This window comes from Trichosurus vulpecula, chromosome 2 (genome assembly GCF_011100635.1).
Source record: "Trichosurus vulpecula isolate mTriVul1 chromosome 2, mTriVul1.pri, whole genome shotgun sequence".
Taxonomy (NCBI): Eukaryota; Metazoa; Chordata; class Mammalia; order Diprotodontia; family Phalangeridae; genus Trichosurus; species Trichosurus vulpecula.
This window is the reverse complement of record NC_050574.1, coordinates 20,379,160-20,399,192: the sequence shown is the minus strand read 5'-3', so window position 1 is coordinate 20,399,192 and position 20,033 is coordinate 20,379,160. Positions and strand designations below refer to the sequence as shown.

The 20,033-nt window shown below is 41.1% G+C and overlaps 1 protein-coding gene across 1 annotated transcript in view; it reads right to left on the bottom strand.

Annotated features, from left to right (window-relative positions):
• Window positions 1–5,822, bottom strand: part of LOC118838937 (solute carrier family 2, facilitated glucose transporter member 7-like) — a 28,898-nt gene extending 23,076 nt beyond the window's left edge. Inside the window, exons 1-2 of the mRNA XM_036746320.1 lie at window positions 5,772–5,822; window positions 4,077–4,175 (exon numbers count right to left, since the gene is read on the bottom strand). Coding sequence (XP_036602215.1) covers window positions 4,077–4,175; window positions 5,772–5,822 — 150 coding nt within the window. The remainder of the gene's footprint in view (window positions 1–4,076; window positions 4,176–5,771) is intronic.
• Between the last annotated feature and the right edge of the window lie 14,211 nt (window positions 5,823–20,033).

The following is a 20,033-nucleotide window of genomic DNA, read 5'->3' as shown; positions in this document are numbered from 1 at the left end:
TGAGCCTCATTTTCCCTATCTTTAAAACAGGAATAATAATAATGATAATGCCTGCCATAACTACCTCATGGAGTGTCAATTTAATTTAAAATTCTCTGCAAACTTTGAGTTGCTATATATTTGCCAATTCCATGTTTCCAATTTGTCCCCTCTCACAAAGTGTGACTACAGAGGAGTCAGACTGATTTTTCTTTAAAAACAACCACAACAAATAAGACCAAACCTCACACAACAAACGAAGGAAGTTCCCTTCAAAGCAATTTTCTTGGGAGGTGACTCGCTTATTCAACCACAGGGCCATTGTTCAAAGTGTCTTTGGAGTTTCTCTTTGGGAGTAGAATGTAAGCTTCTTGGGGGTTTGAACAGTTTCATGTTTGTCTTTGTGTGTGTCCTCAATGTCCAGCACAGAGTCTTTATTTTTGAAGGGGGAAGGCAAGGCAATTGGGGTTAAGTGACTTGCCCAAGGTCACACAGCTAGTAAATGTGTCAAGTGTCTGAGGCTGGATTTGAACTTAGGTCCTCCTGACTCCACGGCCAGTGCTCAACTCACTGCACCACCTAGCTGCTCCCAGCACAGAGTCTTTCACTGTGTGGGGAACTCCTGGTGTGAAAATTCCCTCTGTTGGTACAGACTGGCAACTCACAGGATCATAGATCCAGAGCTCTTGGGGACCTCATAAGTCATCTGGTCCAAAGCTTTTATTTCCCAGTTAACCCTGAGAGATTCACTGACTGATTTGCTCAGGGTCACACAGGTAGGAAGTGGGAGAGGCAGGATTGGAACTCAGATCCTGGTCCTCTGACTTCAAAGCCCATGCCCTTTTGACTGTGTTAGCACACAGCCCCTCACAATTATGACAAAGTCTTATGAAGTTGCCTGGGGTAGTCTTTTAAGTGGCCATGCTCATCCAGCCCATATGGATCAAAGGCATGACTTGGATAAATCAAACCAATAAGCATTTATTAAGTACTTTCCATGGACTGGGCACTGTGCTAGTGGTTAGGAATACAGAAATTAAATATGGGATGGGTCCTGCCCTCAAGGAGATTACGTTCTCTTCAGGAAAAGCTAAGTAAATACAAAGTAATTTGATGTATATGTGAAGGGAAGGGGTACAGTAAGGGGTAAAGAACTAACCCCTTTCTTTCTTTCTTGCTCCAAAGCCCCCCTCCTCCTATGTCTAGTCTGCCAGGCTGCCCCGATTTTGTGCACACAGTAGGCACTTCATAAATGTTTGTTGGAGTTAGGCTGTTTGCTTCCAGGATGTGCTGTCCATTCTTCAGCATATCTGTGGCAGTGGTAAATCCTTGGAGGGTGGATTTTATTTTTTTTAAGCAGTCAGGACTCATCCAGGCCAAAGTCTAGTGACAAACAAGGCTTTTATTGTTTTGGATCCAAAATCCGGTGTGAATATTAAGTAATGAGAGACTACTATAATGTCAGCTCTATGAGAGAAAGGATAGTTTTGTTCTTTGAGTTTATGTCCCTGGGATCCAGCACAGTGCCTGGCACATAGTATGCTCTTAACAAATTCTTGTTAATTGATTAGGAAACAAGCATTTATTAAGTGCCTCGCATACACCAGGCACTGTGCTAAACATTTTACCATTATTATCTCATTTGGTCCTCACAGTAACCCTGGGAAATAAGGAACTATTATTGTTCTCCCTTTACAGATAAGGAAACTGAGGCAGACAGAGGTGAATTTACTTGCCCAGGGACACTCAGTCAGTAAGCTTATAGGTGAGACTTGAACTTGGACCGTCTTGACTCCAGGCCTGATGCTATAGCCCTTATGCCCCCAGCTGCCTCAGGCAGAGCACATTTGGAGTACAATGTTCAAGTCTGGGCACTGATAAACTAGATCATGTCCAGAGTAGGGCAGCCAGGTTGGTGAAGGAAAAGGGAGGATGAGATGAAGAAACTGGGGATGTATAGTTGGTAGAGCAGAGGACTTCGGGTGGACACAAAAGCGTTGTCATGTATTTGAAGGGTGGTCAGAACTATGGGCACTGGGGACAAATTGTCAGGGACCAGATTCAGCTGGCTGTCAGGACAAACTGCACCACCAACTGCCCCTATATTCTTTACATCCCTGGATGTAACTGGGAGAGACAGTGAGCACACACTGTGCAATCCCCATGAGGCTGGGGGCCCTGCTTCTAGAAAGGCATGATGATATGTAATGATGTAAAACTATAGAAAGAAATCTCCCTGAAGGCAGGCCCTGTTTCCTAGTTTGTACCATTTACCAACATTCTGTAACTAGTTCCAGCCCAGTAAGCACATTGTGAAGAGGAGTCTTTTGATTGCCTATGGATCTGAAACAGACATGTACTCAAAAGTGGCTAACCAGCCATTGTGAGTCACTTGGCTCTGGAGTTCTTCCCTGGTCGTGTTTGAGGAGAGAGAGCTGTGGTAAACCTCTGGAAGGGAAGAGGTACCAGACTCTCCCCATTCAGGCACAACTTGTGACCTTTGAATGTGGTCCTCTGTCCCTCACTGTTTTTTGTTTGCTCTTTCCTGGTTTTAGCCAGAGGATTGAAGACAGCTCTGACTTTGTGAGCTTCAAAAAGTTAGAATGATGAGCCAGTAGAGTTTCGGGAGCTAACGCCCATGGCAGGATTCGAGTCACCAAAGGTCTAAGAGCTTGAGTCCAAACTAAACTTTGTAGCCAGACAGTCCAGTGACAAGACCCTGAGGACTGAGCTGGGGGACCCTGCCCAGTAGAAGCTGAGATGAGAACTCATCCATCTGCTATGGTACATTGGGAAGTGAATTTAAGTTTGAACTCACTCTCCCCAGGGACCAAGATGCTATAGGCGAGATTGTACCTCTAGGTGAAATGTTTACACTACGATTCTTTCAGTATCTTTGCAGTAAATATAACTTTGCAAAAGCTAATTTACATTAGTTGGTTATGGGGCTAAGGTGCTAATCTCTGGCAATTGACAGCAGGGGAATTGACACAGGGATGGGGACTCAGATCAGTAACATTGGAAAAAATACCTGCAGCCCCTGAGTGATACATTAGCATCTTGAGAGGGACAGATTGCTGGACTGTCATGGGAGCGTGAGTTGTCAATAAGAATGTATTGTACGTTCATTACACAATGAAAGGTGCTGAACTTAGGGCTACAAAGAAAAGCAACAATAACCCGGCCCCCCCCCCCCACATACCAATGCCTGCCCTCAACAGAGTGTCTACCTCAACCGAATACGGATAAATCTAGGTGACACAGTGAGCATACAGAACATTGGACCTGGAGTCAAGGAGCTCTGAGTTCAAATATGGCCTCAGGTACTTAGTAGCTATGCCACCCCTGGGAAGGTCCCTTAGTCTCTCTCTGCCTCAGTTTCCCCATCTTTTAAAGCCAAGATAGTGCCTATCTCCCAGATTTATTGTGAGGCTCAAATGAGATAATATTTGTAAAGCACTTTGCAAATCTCAAAGAGCTATATCAATGCTGGCTATTATTATTAGCTATTATTAGAATATAAGCTCCCTGAGGGCAGGCACTATTTTGTCTTTGTCTTTGTATCTCCAGTGCCTAGCACAGAGCCTGACACAGAATGGGAGCTTAATAAATGCTTGTTGATTGATAGAAAGAGAAAAAGACAAACAAGGTCCTGTCCCCAAGCTGGGGGACATTCCAATTCTTGGGGATATAGTAGATGTGAGTCCTGGTCAGTCAGAGTGTGAACTAAATGACCTCTGAAGTCCTTTCCCGTCCTCAGATTGGGTGATTTGATCTGCTGGGGTGACTCCATTCACCTCACCAAGCAGGCTTCCTTCCCAGCCTCTTACTGCCACAGTAATCACACAACATTAAAAGACTCCCCATTCATCATGGTGGGGTGGCTTGAAGGCAAGGATTATGGCTTCTCGGTATTTATTACCTGTGTTTAATTCCCACTCTTTGAAGTGGCCACTGGAGGATTCTGCCTGTGGGAGGTGCTCAGGGCACAAGGGTTCCTTAGTTTGACATCCAAGTTCCCACTTCCCCCAAGCCCTTTCTTCTCCTTCCATTCACTCCCTGACCTCATGCCATCCCCAGGCTGGGCCCCAGCCCACCTTGTGAGGTGTGTTGACCACGGAGATGTTGTAGCCATATTGGAAAGCAGATCCGAAGGCAGCTGCCAGGGTCACCAGGGCCAGCACAGGGGTGAGCCTCTGTAGAAGAAAAGGACTGATCCAGCCAGGGTTGGGGGCACAGGGCACTTTTGTATCCTCACAGGCTGGTTTGGGGAGTGGGGGAAGGGGAAGGAGGAGGGGAAGAATAAAGGGAGTCAGGAAAGCTTTTCCTAACTTGTGCCTCTAAAGCAACATGTCATAGGGCCATAGATACAGAGATCTTCTCATTAAGGGGTTCTAAGATTTTTGTGTGTGTGTGTCATAGAGCCGTCTGGCAGCCGGATGAAGCCTACAGAAGTCTCCCTTTTTAAATGAATAAAATAAAATACATGGGATAGATAGCAAGCCAATTACACTGAAATCCAGCTATCAAAATATGTATAAAACAAAGATCACAAAGCCCAGGTTCAGAACCCCTGCTTAATCCAACGTCTCATTTTCCATATCAGTACAGGGAGGCAGGGAAAGTGAAATGACTTGACCAAAGTCACGCCGTAGCAGTGCTGGGATTCTCCTGGACATCCTTCGAATCCAGCGTTCTTCCTCTCAGACCACACAATTTCCCAGGTCTTTTCATAGATGCCAGAGGCAGCCAGAGACATTCTACTTAGATTTTTCCATCTTTCTCCCCTCCCCGCGCCTCTCTTTACAGGGCTAATCCTACGGACACAGCCCATCCCCTCTCCACGGACACAGCCCAAGCCCGCTCCTCGGACACGGCCCGTCCCCCCTCCACGGACACGGCCCGTCCCCCTCCACGGACACAGACTGTCCCCCCTCCTTGGACACAGCTTGTCCCTCCATAAAGAAAAGACCCTCTTGGGTTTTAGAAGTCAAGTAGCACAGAGTCCCTCCGGGGCAAATATTCTCTCGTATTTATTGTTGTGCAGACACAGGTGCGTAAAAACGCTTTTGTAATAGAATCGGGCTGTGTTGGGATGGAAGCGCCTCGTTTCTTTATTATCATCGCTATCAGCACACCAATTGTCATACAGGCAGGCAGTGTGATCGAGGAAAGGAAATTCCAGACTTAGGGTCGGACCCCGACTTCGGCACTGCCTCTGACATTTACAAGCTGGGTGACTACGGGGAAATCGATGAACTCCTTTGGGCTTTAGGCAACTCTGTACGGTCGGTCTAGGCTGGTGTGCTTTGTGCTGGGTGGACAGTTTCCGTTGGTATAATCACAGTTAGTAATTATTGTCCCCACGGTAACTGGTTTTCTATTTCTTCCAGGGTATCCTAATAACTAAAGTCAGACTGTCCCTTCTTCCTTTGAAAAACTCTTAATTTCAAGCAGCCCCCAGAGACCTCTGCTAGCATTAACCAGTTACTCATCTCCGTAGGGGGCATGATGGGAAAAGGGCCAGATTTGGAGCCAGAAGATTTAGATTTGAATGCCAGCTTTGCCCCCTTCCTACCTTGGGCAAGTCACCTAATATTCCTGGGCCTCAGTTTTCTTACCGGTAAAATGGGAAAGTTGGAATAAACGACCTCTGAGCCTCAGAGCCAGGATTCTGTGATTCTGTCTCCCTACAGGAAGCAAGGTAGCTGTTCCCAAGTCCTCAGTCTTAGCCTTGGAAGGGCCCTCGATCTGCTGGAGAAGGGGGCAAGTGTCCTGGACTTGGGACTTACCCCCTTCCTGAGTGGTTCAGGTGGCAAAGTCTCCATCTCTTGCTTTTCCATCTTTCCTCTGGCAGCACTGCCCCGGCCAGGTGTCCCTGTGTCTCCTAGCTGAGCACTCAGGGAATGTGCCCTGCTTCCCATTATTTCTAGTACAATAGAGACAGTGGCAACTTTATTACTTTGGGTAACATAGTCCATCGGTCCTATGGCCCCTGCTGGTTTCACACTTTCCTCGCTCTTATGGCTGTTGATAAGACACACTTGATGCTTTATCGACATAAGATATACTGCATGATTTCTGCCCTTGGCTTACCTGACAGAAACTAAGAATGAGACAGCCCCAGAGCTGCTGGTCATCTACACATCATTACCCCCTGCACAGGAACAATGCCCGGGGCAGATGCCTAGAGTTCTGTCAAGGAGAGCCCCAGAGAAGTCTGAGCAGGCTCAAAAGAAATCAGACTGGAGTGAAGATGGATGGAATAATGCATCTTTTCTGTGCATTATGTGAGACCCCACAACTTCAGATTAATGGGATGTGTGTGCCAAAATAGGATCACAAATTCAGACCTGGAAGGGACCTTAACGGTTATCCAGTTCAATTTTATCATTTTACAGATGAAGCCAAGAGAGGCTAAATGATTTGTCTAAGGTCACAATAGGATAATGAACAGCAAAGGGAGGTTTTGAACCCTGGCCTTCTGAATATTCATTCAAGGTTAAAAAAATATTTATTGGGTACCTTCTCTGGGGATAGGAAGATAAGATACAGTTATTGTCCTCATGGAGTTTACAATTTAAGATGGGAGGGAAGCCATGGTAACATATGAATATAACTCTGGGCAGGAAGTTAAAAGATATCATGGGGAGAGGTGCACGATTGGGGTGGGGGAGGTGATGGAAAGGGAATCAAGGAAGATCAGGCAAAGCTTCATGGAAGAGATGGCTTTTGACTTCAGTCTTGAAGGACAGGTGAAATTTTTTCTTTTAAAAAAGTGTTATTGTTGCCTTCTGTTTTTGTTTTAGGATAACTTCCTCTAAGTGTTCTGACTCTGAGCCTTTCCTTTTAACAAATAAAAGGAAAGGAAACCAACTCAGTAACCGTGGCTGATGGTGTATGCCACATTCCACCCCCATAGTCCCCTACCCCTCTCCTGAGAGAGGTTTCATTTTCTGTTTTCCAGGACCAAGATCACTCCTTCTAATTTATCAGCTTTCAACTGTTCTGAGGATTATAATTTATCTTATTGTAATCACTACATATATTGTTTTCTGATGCTACTTTTTTTTCTCTGCATCACTTCAACACAAGTCTTCCTGTTTTTCTGTGAAATTCTTATATTTGTTGTTTCTTACAGGGGAATAACATTCCATTCCATTAACATATCACAATTCTCTAATTGATGGGCATCTCGTCATCCTGACTTTTGTCTTGCCACTGGAGTTTGATGATTGTGAAAGAGAGACTGAGTCTGACGAGTTTGTGGAAGTATGCCTCACTTAAATCCACAGATGAGTCAAGACATCACCCCATGATGTCATTGGTTCTCTTCAAAAATGAAGGACGAACAACAACTCTAGATCTAGTCCTTATCCCTTAGACTACTGTGATCACCTCCTAACGCATCTCCCTTCTTCTACTTTCCCCCTCCAATCCATTTTTTCTGCAGAGATGGCAAAATAATGTTCCTAAAGCATACTGGTTTGAGCGTGTGCTCCAACTCTGCTCAAACTGTGTTCAAACACTGCTCAAAAAACTTCATTGCCTCCCAACTGCCTTGAAGAAAATATGGCTCTAAAAACCAACCCAACTCCAACCAGAAGCCAGGTCATTTGGCTTGTGAGAACTAATCGTTAAATGTTCAGTGTGAGCATTTACACTTCAAAAATCAGTAAACTATTCTATGTATTTGCTGAGTCTAACTCTCTTTCCTACATAATAAATTTCAGCCCTATGTGGAACCCAATGATTACTAATTATCAATTAGCAAAAACTAAACTCATAGTGTTTTCTGTGCTTATATAGGATTTTCCTGAGATCTTGTTTGTGGGAAAATTCCACAATTGGCTACAGGTAGATATTGGGGCTCTCTTACCTTGCCTTGCTTAAATGCTCTAGAACTCACAATGTCTGCCCACTGCCCATCACACACAATCTAAATTCCCTCTGCCTAGGCCCTCCCAAGGCAGGTCCCTCTCTGACTAGTCAAACTTCTCTGCACTCTGCCCCATCCATCAGTCTCTGTGTTAACCTAGTCCATTCAGAATCACAGAGTCTCAGAACTGGAAGGGATCCCAGAGGTCATTTAGTCCAGCTGGGTCAAACTCAAATAGAAACAGGGGCTGCCAATCCATGCCTAAGGATCCCTGTGGGCTGCACATTGACTTAGTTTTAAAGTATAATATTATCTCCATTCTATCATATTTGTATTTGTCTTGTTATGTTTTTTGCAATTACATTTTAATCTGGTTTGAGCCATACTCTGGAGCACTACGTGTCACATCTATCCCATCAAACTGGTTTTTCCATCTCCTATCTCTGTACAAGTTGTACTTCATGCCTTATATGGCTCTAAAAACCAACACAACTCCAACCAGAGGTGTGCTGAAGCCAGCTCGTTCAGCTGAACTCGGTCCTAACCTCCAGTTCTCTCTGTTCCTCGCACATGACATGCTGCCTCCCATCATTAGATTGTAAACTCCCTGAGGGCAAGGTCTGGTTTTTGCATCTCTTTGTATCCCCAGTATTTAGCATAGTGGCTGGCACATAGTAGGACTTAATAATGTTAACTGATTGATTGATCTCCATGACTTTGCACTGGCCATTCTACGCTTCCTCACCCTCACCTTATAGAATCCCTTTTTGCCTTCAAGAGCCAGCTCATAACATCACCTTTCACATGAAGTCTTTCTTTACACCTTAAAATCTAATGTCCTCTAGCCCTATTTTGTGTTTATTTTCTTTGTATATGCTCTCTCTCTATTTATATATGTAGGAATTATTTCATTCTTTGTATTTACCTTCCTAAAACGTAGATCAATGCCTGTCACATAGTAGGAGCTTATTGGTGCTTGTTAATTGATTGACCCAGAAAAGCAATATACAAAATGACAACAATAGTGTAGATGAGGCTCCCAGGTATAAAACGCTCCGCTCCCCGGGGCACCGCCCGGAGCTGACCAGCAACAGCCACGGCCACTTCAGCAGGGGGTGCAGGTGAGAGCCATCGCCGGGTGCTGGGCTTGCCAGTGAGCGACCCCGCGGAGCGAGCGCCTGCGTATCGCTGCGGGTCTGGCGGTCCGTCAGTCTGAGAAGAAGCTCCCGGGAAGGACAGGGAGCCCCTGGGGAGGAGACCATCACCAGGCTGGCCCCTCCAGTAGGCTGACAGGAGCATTGGGCTCCATGGCCCCAAGCAAACAGGGTTCCATATACAAGAGATGAGCTCTCTGGTCTGTCCAAAGCCAAGCATAGAAAAGTGGACAGCTGGAAGCCTCCTTCAGTACTCTGGGGTGGGCATGAATGGGAACAAATCCCCTGAGGTACCCTGTTTGACCTCATGGGGACTCCCAGCCTCACCTGCAACATCCCCTTCCTCACAGACACCCCACTTCAGCTTGCACACATAGTCCCCCTTGTTGGCCAGTATGCAACTACAGAAGCTTAATAGCCAGTACCAGGGGGTGCCTGGCACAGAACCTCCATAGGAGGAAACACCCATGCCAACCTGATCTGTGGGAGGTAGTCAGCCTGAAGAGTCCGAGACTGCCTCTACTGAGGTCAACAACTCCAACCTCCTTGATTCTGACCCCATAGATGAGGAGGTACTTATGTCCCTGGTGGTGGAGCTGGGGTTGGACCAAGCTGGTGAGCTGCCCGAGCTCTGGCTGGGCCAGGATGAGTTTGACTTCACAACAGACCTGCCCTCCGGCTAAGGCCATGTGCACCTCAGCGGGGAGAAAGGGAGCCACTCGTGCCCCAGTGGGGTGGGAAGGCAGAGGGCACCAGCTCAGCTGGCCTCCCTTGGAAGCTCCTGTCCACTGTGTTATCTTGTAAATACCAATAAAAAGGTTTTGCCCCAGTGGCATGGCTGTGGGGCAGAGCTCTTGCCAGCCAAAAAAAAAGTAGTGTAGATGAATGTTCCATTGAGCAAGAAGGTTGCCCTTTTGTAAGAAGTATGTGTGGTCCTCATGTGTCATAGAATACCACAGTCTAGAGTACTTTAGTCTCCTTCCAGGAGGCTAGGATCAAATGAAATATTTGTAAAGTGTGTGGCACATAGTAGGTACCTAGTAAATGCTTGTTCTCTTCCCCTTCCTCCCCGCTCTCACCAAAGGCCCCCAGTGATGGGCTCTCTTTTTTACAAAAAATTTGTTTTTTTTCAAATTACATGTAAAAACAACATTGACATTTATTTTTGTAAAATATTGTGTTCCAGATTCTCTCACTTCCTCCTTCCTCTCCCTGAGAAGGCAAGCAATTTGATATAGATTATACATGTGCAGTCGTGCCAAATATATTTCTATATTAGCCATGTTGTGAAAGAAAACACAGACTTGCCCCCTCATAAAAAAACACCAGAAAAAGTTGTTTGGTTCTTTTTTTAAAAATTCTGCTTCGATCTGCATTTAGACTCTATGAGATCTTTCTCTGGAGCATTTTTTATCACGGGTCCTTTGAAATTGTCTTGGTCACAGAAGCTGAGCCATTCACAGCTGATCATCGTACAATGTTGCTGTTGCTGTGTACAGTGTTCTCCTGGCTCTGCTCACTTCACTCTGTATCAGTTCATATAAGCCTTCCTAGGTTTTCTGAAAATATCCTGCTCATCATTTGTTAGACACAATAGCATTCCATCACAATCATATACTACAACTTGTTCAGCCATTCCTCAGTTGGTGAGCATCCCCTCAATTTCCAATTCTTTGACACTGCAACAAAGAGCTGCTATAAATATTTTTGTACACTTAGGTCCTTTTCCTTTTTCTTTGATCTCTTTGGTATACAGACCTAGTAGTGGTATTGCTGGGTCAAAGGGTGTGCACAGTTTGATTGTCCTTTAGGCATAGTTCCAAATTGCTCTCCAGAATAGTTGGATCAGTTCACAACTCCACCAACAGTGCATTAGTGTCCCAATCTTCCCAGATCTTCACCAACATTTATCATTTTCTTTTTCTGTCATATTAGCCAATCTGATAGGCATGGAGCAGTACCTCAGAATTGTTTTAATTTTCATTTATGTAATCAATAGCGATTTAGAACATTTTTTCATATGATTATAGATACCTTTAATTTCCTCTGAAAACTACTTGTTTATATCCTTTGAACATTTATCAATTGGGGGAATGACTCATATTCTTACAAATTTGACTAGGATGTGCCATTCAACACCAATTTCACGTATGGCACAAGAGAGAGAAATAACTCTTTTCTCTCCAGCCTCTCTCTACCATAATTCTCCAAAAAATCAACCTAGAAAGCCAAATTCAAAAGATATTATTAGCTGATAATCTCTGGAAAAGTGCTTCATCTCTACAGAAACACTATCCTGACTGGGAGGCTGGGAAACCAGGCTTTCTGAAAATGACACAGGAAGGCAATACAATTTGCAATTTACAATTAGCACTTACTGTTGCCAGCAGGTCCCATTACTCATATGTAAACTTCTTTGTCAATTGCTTTAATTTTCTTCAGTATGAATCTTAAACTTTAAAACCATGTATTTTAATAAATATGTATGCCTTTATAAAATCTAGAAATCTTTAAAAAACACACATATATACATACCTTTAAAAAAAACAAGCATTTATTTTCTCTCTCTTTTACCCCTCTTGCATTTAGGGAAAAAAAAAACACTTCTAACAAATATGTGCAGTTGAGCAAAATAAATTCCCACATGTTGAAACATGTGTGTGTAATACATGTGTGTCCATCACCTCTCTGGCAGGAGGTAGGTAGTATGCTTCCTTCTCAGTCCTTTGGAATCATGGGTTGGTTGAGAGTCTTCAAAACTGTTAGTCCTTACAATGTTGCTGTTACTGTATAAATTGTTCTCCTGGTTCAGCTCTCCTCTTTTTTTTTATAACTAAGATTTTTTATTTGTAGTTTACAACACTCATTACCACATGACTTTGAGTTCCAGATTTTCTTCCCCCTCTCCCTCCCCAAGATGGCATGGAATCCAACATATCTTCTACATATAACTTAGCATTGAACTTATTTACACAGTAGTCCAGTTGTAAAGAAGAATCACGACCAGTGGAATGAATCATGAGAAAGACGAAACAAAACCAAAAACAAACAAAGAAGCAAACAAAGAAACAAAAAAACAAAGGGGGGGAAAAAGGAGATCAAACAGTGTGCCTCAATCTGCATTTAGACTCCATAGTTCTTTCTCTGGACGTAGATAGCTCTCTCCATCATGAGTCCTTTGGAGTTGTCTTTGCACCTTGTATTGCTGAGAAGAGTGAAGTCTATCAGGGTTAGTCATCACAGAATCCATATATCTGTGGTTGTGTATAACATTCTCCTGGTTCTGCTCCACTCACTCAGCATTATATCATGTAGATTTTTCCAGGTTATTATGAAGTCCATATCATCCCCTTTTCTTATAGCACAATAGTATTCCATTACATTCATATACCACAACTCATTCAGCCATTCGCCAATTGATGGCCATCCCCTTGATTTCCAATTCTTTGCTACCACAAAAAGAGCTACTATAAGTCTTTTTGCACGTACTGGTCCATTTCCCACTTTTGTGATCTCTTTGGCATACAGCCCTAGAAGTGGTATTGGTGGGTCAAAGGGTATGCACATTTTTATAGCCCTTTGGGCATAGTTCCAAATTGCTCTCCAGTATAGCTGGATCAGTTCACAACTCCACCAGCAATGTAACAGTGTTCCAATTTTCCCACATCCTCTCCAGCATTTATCATTTTCCTGTTTTTTCATTTTAGCCAATCTGACAAGAGAGATGTGGTGTCTAAGAATTGTTTGGATTTGCATCTCTCTAATCAATAGTGATTTAGAGCATATTTTCATATGCCTATAGATATCTTTAATTTCTTCCTCTGAAAACTGCTTGTTCATATCCTTTGACCATTTCTCAATTGGGGAATGACTTCTATTCCTATAAATTTGGCTCATTTCCCTGTATATCTTGGAGATGAGGCCTTTATCAGAGACACTAGTTGTAAAGATTTTCTCCCAATTTTCTGGTTCTCTCCTATTCTTTGTTGCGCTGGCTTTTTTTATACAAAAACATTTCAATTTACCATAATCAAAATTACCCATTTTGCTTTTTGTAATGCTCTCTATCTCTTGTTGTGTCATGAATTCTTTGCTTTCCCATAAATCTGATAGGTAAACTATTCCTCGCTCTCCCAACTTGCTGTTTTAATAATCCGGCTAGCAGCTCCTGATGGGGTGTAAGATCCCCCCACAGCCAGCACCCAGGAGGCTACTGGCATGCTGGGAAAGCACAGGTTCTTTTTATCTGCTTAAACAAGGAAAGAATGGTGAAGGGGTTGACCAGCTTACTTTAATCTAGCATTCAGTTAGCATACAGACAACATTCATTTAGTTCAGGGGAAAAACACTAGCATTCAGTTAGCATTCAGTTAGTTCAGCAGAGCATACAGACAAGCATCAAGAGACAGACCAAATACAGATTCATTCACTTACTTCAGGGGAAAAAGCCAGCACCCTGAGGTTCAGAACATTCATTTAGTTTGGGGGAAATGAACCAGCACCCTGAACTTCAAAACAAAATACAAATGAATTACAAATATCAACAGACAGATCCAATACAATTCATAGTTACCAACATCTGGGCTCAGCTTGAGAGCAAGGGCTGGCCCAGAGTCATGCTTGCCACTGCTCCCGTGCCAACTGGAAAAGGAAAGAGGAATCTTCAAGCCGTCTCCTCCCCTCTTATAGAGTTTTTGACATCATCAAGTGCCGCCTGAATGACCAGGGCCAATTGGTTCTTGAGTTGGCCCCTTCCCCTAGGTTAACACCCAATAGGGCGTGGCTCTGGAGTCAACACCTCCCCTCAGCCAGCCCCATGACTCATCACACAGGAACTTCTCTGCTCACAAGCATGGGTCTCTGGGCTTCATGCCCTGGAAAAGGAGCACCAGGCCTAGCACCCAACAAGATAAACTGAGCCACCCAAAGAAAACAAAGGCCATTCTGGTCATACTTGCTTATAGTGTCAGCCTTTATTCCTAAATTATGATCCATTTTGACTTTATTTTGGTATATTGTGTAAGATATTGGTCTATGCCCACTTTCTGCCCTACCATTTTCCAATTTTCCCAGCAGTTTTTGTGGAATAGTGAATTCTTAGCCCAGAAGCTGGATTCTTTGGGTTTATCAAAGTGTAGATTGCTATAGTTGTTGACTACTGCGTCTTGTGTACCTATCCTATTCCACTGATCCATGATTGTTTCATAGCCAGTACCAGGCAGTTTTGATGACTGCTGCCTTATAGTACAGTTTAATATCTGGTATGGCTAGGCCACCTTCCCTAGCATTTCTTTTCATTAATTCCCTAGATATTCTGGACCTCTTGTTCTTCCATATGAATTTTGTTATTATTTTATCCAGCTCTGTAAAATAATTTTTTGGTAGTTCAATTGGTATGGTACCGAACAAATAAATTAATTTAGGTAAAATTGTCATTTTTATTATATTAGATTGGCCTAACCATAAGCAACTGATATTTTTCCATTTATTTAGATCTAACTTTATTTGTGTGAAAGTGTTTCATAATTATGTTCATATAGGCCCTGGGTTTGTCTTGGCAGATAGACTCCCAAATATTTTATAGTGTCTACAGTTACTTTGAATGGAATTTCTCTTTCTATCTCTTGCTGCTGGGCTTTGTTAGTAATGTATAGGAATGCTGAGGATTTATGTGGGTTTATTTTATATCCTGCAACTTTGCTAAAGTTGTTTATTATTTTAAGTAATTTTTTACTTGGTTCTAGGATTCTCTAAGTAAATCATCATATCATCTGCAAAAAGTGATAGTTTAGTTTTTTCTTTGCCTATTCTAATTCCTTCAATTTCTTTTTCTTCTCTTTTTGCCGCAGCTAAGATTTCTAGTAGCAAATTGAATAGTAGGGATGATAATGGACATCCTTGTTTCACCTCTGATCTTATTGGGTATGCATCTAGCTTAACCCCATTACAAATAATGCTTGTTGATGGTTTTAGGTAGATGCTATTTATAATTTTAAGGAAGGCTCCATTTATTTCTATGCTTTCTAGTGTTTTCTGCTAGTTTTGTTGTTGACATGATCAATTATGCTCATAGTTTTCCTAATATTGAACCAGCCTTACATTCCTGGAATAAATCCTACCAGGTCATAGTGTATTATTCTGGTGATAAGTTGCTGCAATGTTTTTGCTAATATTTCATTTCAAATTTTTGCATCAATATTCATTAGGCAAGTTGGTCTATAATTTTTTTTCTCTGTTTTGACTTTTTCTGGTTTGGGTATTAGCACCATATTTGTGTCATAAAAAGAATTTGGTAGGGTTCCTCCTTCGCCTACTTTCCCAAATAATTTATAAAGTATAGGAATTAATTGTTCTTTAAATGTTTGTTAAAATTCACATGTAAAACCATCTGGCCCTGGAGATTTTTTCCTGGGGAGTTCATTGATGGCTTGCTCAATTTCTTTTTGTGAGATGTGGTTATTTAGGAATTTTACTTCCTCTTCTGTTAAACCTGGGCAATTTATATTTTTGTAGATATACATCCATCTCTTTAAGGCTGTCAAATTTATGGGCATACAACTGGGTAAAATAATTCCTAATTATTGTTTTAGTTTCCTCTTCATTGGAGATGAATTTACCCTTTTCGTTTTTGATGCTGGTAATTTGATTTTCTTCTTTCTTTTTTTTTAATCAAATTGACGAAAGGTTTATCAATTTTATTGTTTTTTCATAAAACCAGCCCTTTGTTTTATTTATTAATTCAATAGTTTTCTTGGTTTCAATTTTATTAATCTCTCCTTTGATTTTCAGTATTTCTAATTTGGTATTTAATTGGGGATTTTCAATTTGTTCTTTTTCTAGCTTTTTCAGTTGCTTGCCCAATTCATTGATCTCCTTTTTCTCTATTTTATTCATGTAGGCATTTAGAGATTTAAAACTTCCCCTTAGAACTGCTTTTGCTGCATCCCATAAGTTTGGGTGTGTTGTCTCATTATTGTCGTTCTCTTGAATGAAGTTATTAATTGTTTATCTGATTTGTTCTTTGGCCCACTCATTCTTTAGAATTTGATTATTTAGTTTCCTATCAATTTTTAGCTTATTTTTCCATGGTTCTTTATTACAAATAGTTTTTGTTGCACCATGATGTGAAAAGGATGCTTTGACTACTTCTGCCTTTCTGCACTGGATTGTGAGGTTTTTATGCCCTAGTACATGGTCAATTTTTGAGTATGTGTCATGTACCTCGAGAAAAAAGTACATTCCTTTTTATCCCCATTCAGTTTTCTGCAGAGGTCTATCATATCTGCCTTTTCTAAAATTCTGTTCACCTCCTTAACTTCTTTCTTGTTTATTTTGAGGTTAGATTTATCAAGTTCAGAGAGGGGGAGGTTGAGGTCTCCCATTATTATAGTTTTGCTATCTATTTCTTCCTGTAACTCCCTTAACCTCTCCTCTAAGAATCTGCATGCCATACCACTTGGTGCATATATGTTAAATAATGATATTGCTTCATTTTTTATGGTGCCTTTTAGCAGGGAGTAGTGTTCTTGTGTATTTCTTTTAATTAGATCTATCTTTGCTTTTGCTTGGTCTGAGATTAAGATTGCTACCCCTGCTTTTTTTACTTTAGCTGAAGCACAATATATTCTACTCCAGCCTTTTACCTTTACCCTGTATGTATCCACCTGTTTCAAATGTGTTTCTTGTAAACAGTATATTGTAGGATTATGGTTTTTAATCCATTCTGCTATCTATTTCTGTTTCATGGGAGACTTCATCCCATTCACATTCACAGTTATGATTACTATCTGTGTCTTTTTCTCCATCCTATTTCCCCCATTTATGCTTTTATTTCTCCCTTTCCCCTTCCACTCCTCAACAAAATTTTGCTTTTGATTGCCACCTTCCTCAGTTTACCCTCCCTCTTGATTCTCCTCCCTTATCTTACCATCTTCCACTTGCTACTTCTTCCCTTCCTCCTGGCCAACCCTCTCCCTTTATTTTCCCTTTCCCCTCCTACTGCCTGTAGCACAAGTTAGATTTCTATACTTATCAGTGTATGTTATTCCCTTCTTCAACCAAATCCGATGAGAGTAAAGCTCAAATACTGTTCTTCTCCCTCCCTTCTTTCCATCTACTACAATATGTTTTTGTGCCTCTTCATGTGACGTAAATTACCCTTTTCTACTACCTCCTTACCTCTTCTCCCGGAACCATCCCCTTATATCTCTTAATATATTTTTTATCATTACGTTGATTATTTTATAGTGATACCTACAGTCTATCATATCTCTTTCAATTGTCATAATAAGTATACTATTCTCAAGATTGACATATATATATATATATATATATATCAAATATAAACAAAGGAATCCTATGTAAGAATGTAATTAATTACCCTTATTGATTAACTGGGGTTTCCCCCCACCCCCCATTTACCTTTTTATGTCTCTCTTGTGTTTTGTATTTGGAGATTAAATTTTCTGTTGAGCTCTGGCCCTTTCATCAGGAAGGTCTGGAATTCCCTTATTTCATTGAATGTCCATCTCCTTGCCTGGAAAATTATGCTCAACTGCTCTCCTCTTTTTTTAAAAAAAAATAGTATTTTATTTTTCACAATTACATGTAAAAGCAATTTTAATATATTTTTTAAAATCTGAGTTTCAAGTTCTCTCTCTCCCCTCTCCCTTCCCTGAGAAGGCAAACAATTTGATATAGACTATACATGTGCAGTCATGCAAAACATATTTCCATATTAGCTATGAAGTGAAAGAAAACACAGACAAAAACACCCTCCAAACTAAAGTGAAAAAAGGATGCTTTAATCTGCATTCAGACTCTCAGTTCTTTCTGGGAGGTGGATTGCATTTTTCATCATGGTCCTCTGGAATTGTTTTGGATCATTGTGTTACATTTGCAGTTGAACACCATACAATATTGCAGTTACTGCATACAATGTTCTCCTGGTTCTGCTCACTTCACTTTGCATCAGTTCATGTAAGTCTTCTCAGGTTTTTTCTGAAACCATCCTGCTTGTCATTTCTTATAGCACAATAATATTCCATCACAATCATATATCATAACTTGTTCAGCCATTCCCAAGTGGATAGGCATCTCCTCCCCTTCATCATTTCTTACAGTACATCAGGATTCCATTTCATTTGTATGCTACAACTTGTCCAGCCCATCAATTGATAGGCAACCCCATTAGTTTCCAATTCTTTGCCATTACATAAAGAGCTATTAAATTTGGTTTGTTGGTGGTTGTCTTTCACTCTTAAAGAGGACCAAAGTGACATTACTATGTTGGAGTCAGTATACAGGGTGTCTGACTGTGGCTGATCAGACCAATATAAGCTCAGAAGGCACTACAATAGGTTGGGCACAAATAATCCATATGAACGTTTGGAGTGGAGTTGTCTCTAAATTTGCACATTTCACGTTTCTTTTGAACTACTGCAATTCTGCTCCATGCATAGAGCACAGCACTTTCCTTAATGCAGGCATGCCATGCTATGCGGTCCTTTACCAATGTCTTCCATGAATCAATTCCAAAATGTAAAGGAGAGAAGTTTAGAAGTACTAGATTTTACACCCTGTTATTAGGCAATAATTATCAAAACTATCTCGCTTTGGCTAAGAAATAGGAAGGCACATCAGTAGAATAAACTAGACACATAATACACAGTAGTAAATTATTATAACAACCTTGTGTTTGACAAATATAAACACGTAAGCTTTTGGGATAAAATTCACTATTTGGTAAAAAATTATTAGGAAAACTGAAGAGCAGTGTGGCAGAAATTGAGCAAAGACCAGTATCTTAAAACCTTTTACCAAGATAAGGTCAAAATGGATACATGATCTAGATGTAAAGGGAGATATCATAAGTAAATTAGAACATGGAGCATATTAACTATCAGACTTACGAATAGGAGAATTTATGAATAAATGTGATAGAGAACAGTGTAAAATATAAAATGGATAATTTTGATTACACTAAATTAAAAAGATTTTGTACAAATAAAACCAATGTAGCCAAGATTAGAATGAAAGCAGAAAATTGGGGGAGGAGATTTATAGACAGTTTCTTGGATGAAGGTCTCATATCTCAGATACATAGAGAACTTTGTCAAATTTATAAGAACAGGAGTCATTACCCAACTGATAAATGGTCAAAGGATGTGAGTGGCAATTTTGCAAGAAGAATCAAAGCTATGTATAGTCATATATAAAAATGCTACGAATCACTACTGATTAGAGAAATGCAAATTAAAACAACTTCGAGATGTTATCTCACTCCTATCAGATTAGTTGAAATAATAGAAAGGGAAAATGACAAATGCTAGAGGGGCTGTGGAGAAATTGGGACACTAATACACTGCTAGACTGCTGGTGCAGCAACCATTTTGGAGAGTAATTTGGAATTATGCCCAATCAAACTGTGACCTAGCAATACGACTATCAGGTCTATTTCCTGGGGTGATCAGGGAAAAAGAAAAAGAATCTAAATGTCCTAAAACATTGAGAGCAGCTCTCTTTGTGGTGACAAAGAACTGGAAATTGAGGGGATGGCCATCAATTGGGGAATGGCTAAACAAGTTGTGGTGCATGATTGTGATGGAATACTACAGTGCTGTGAGAAATGATGAGCAGGTTGACTTGAGAAAAGCATGGAAAGACTTGCATGAAATAACAAAGAATGAAATGGGCAGAACCAAAAGAGCATTGTATACAGGAATAGCAGTATTGTTCGAAGAGTGTGAACGGCTGAGTTATTCTGAGTACTATAAACACTCAAATCAGCCACAAAGGTCCTATGGAGAAAGATGCTATCCATCTCAGAGGAAGAACTGATAAATAGAAATATGCATAGTACGGTTTTACGTATATTCATTCACATATAAACATATATACACATGTATATATATACATATATACACATACACAGTACACACATACACACATACACAGGTATGTGTACACATATACCCACATATACACACAGCTTAATAGATACTAAATTTAAAAAAAAATTT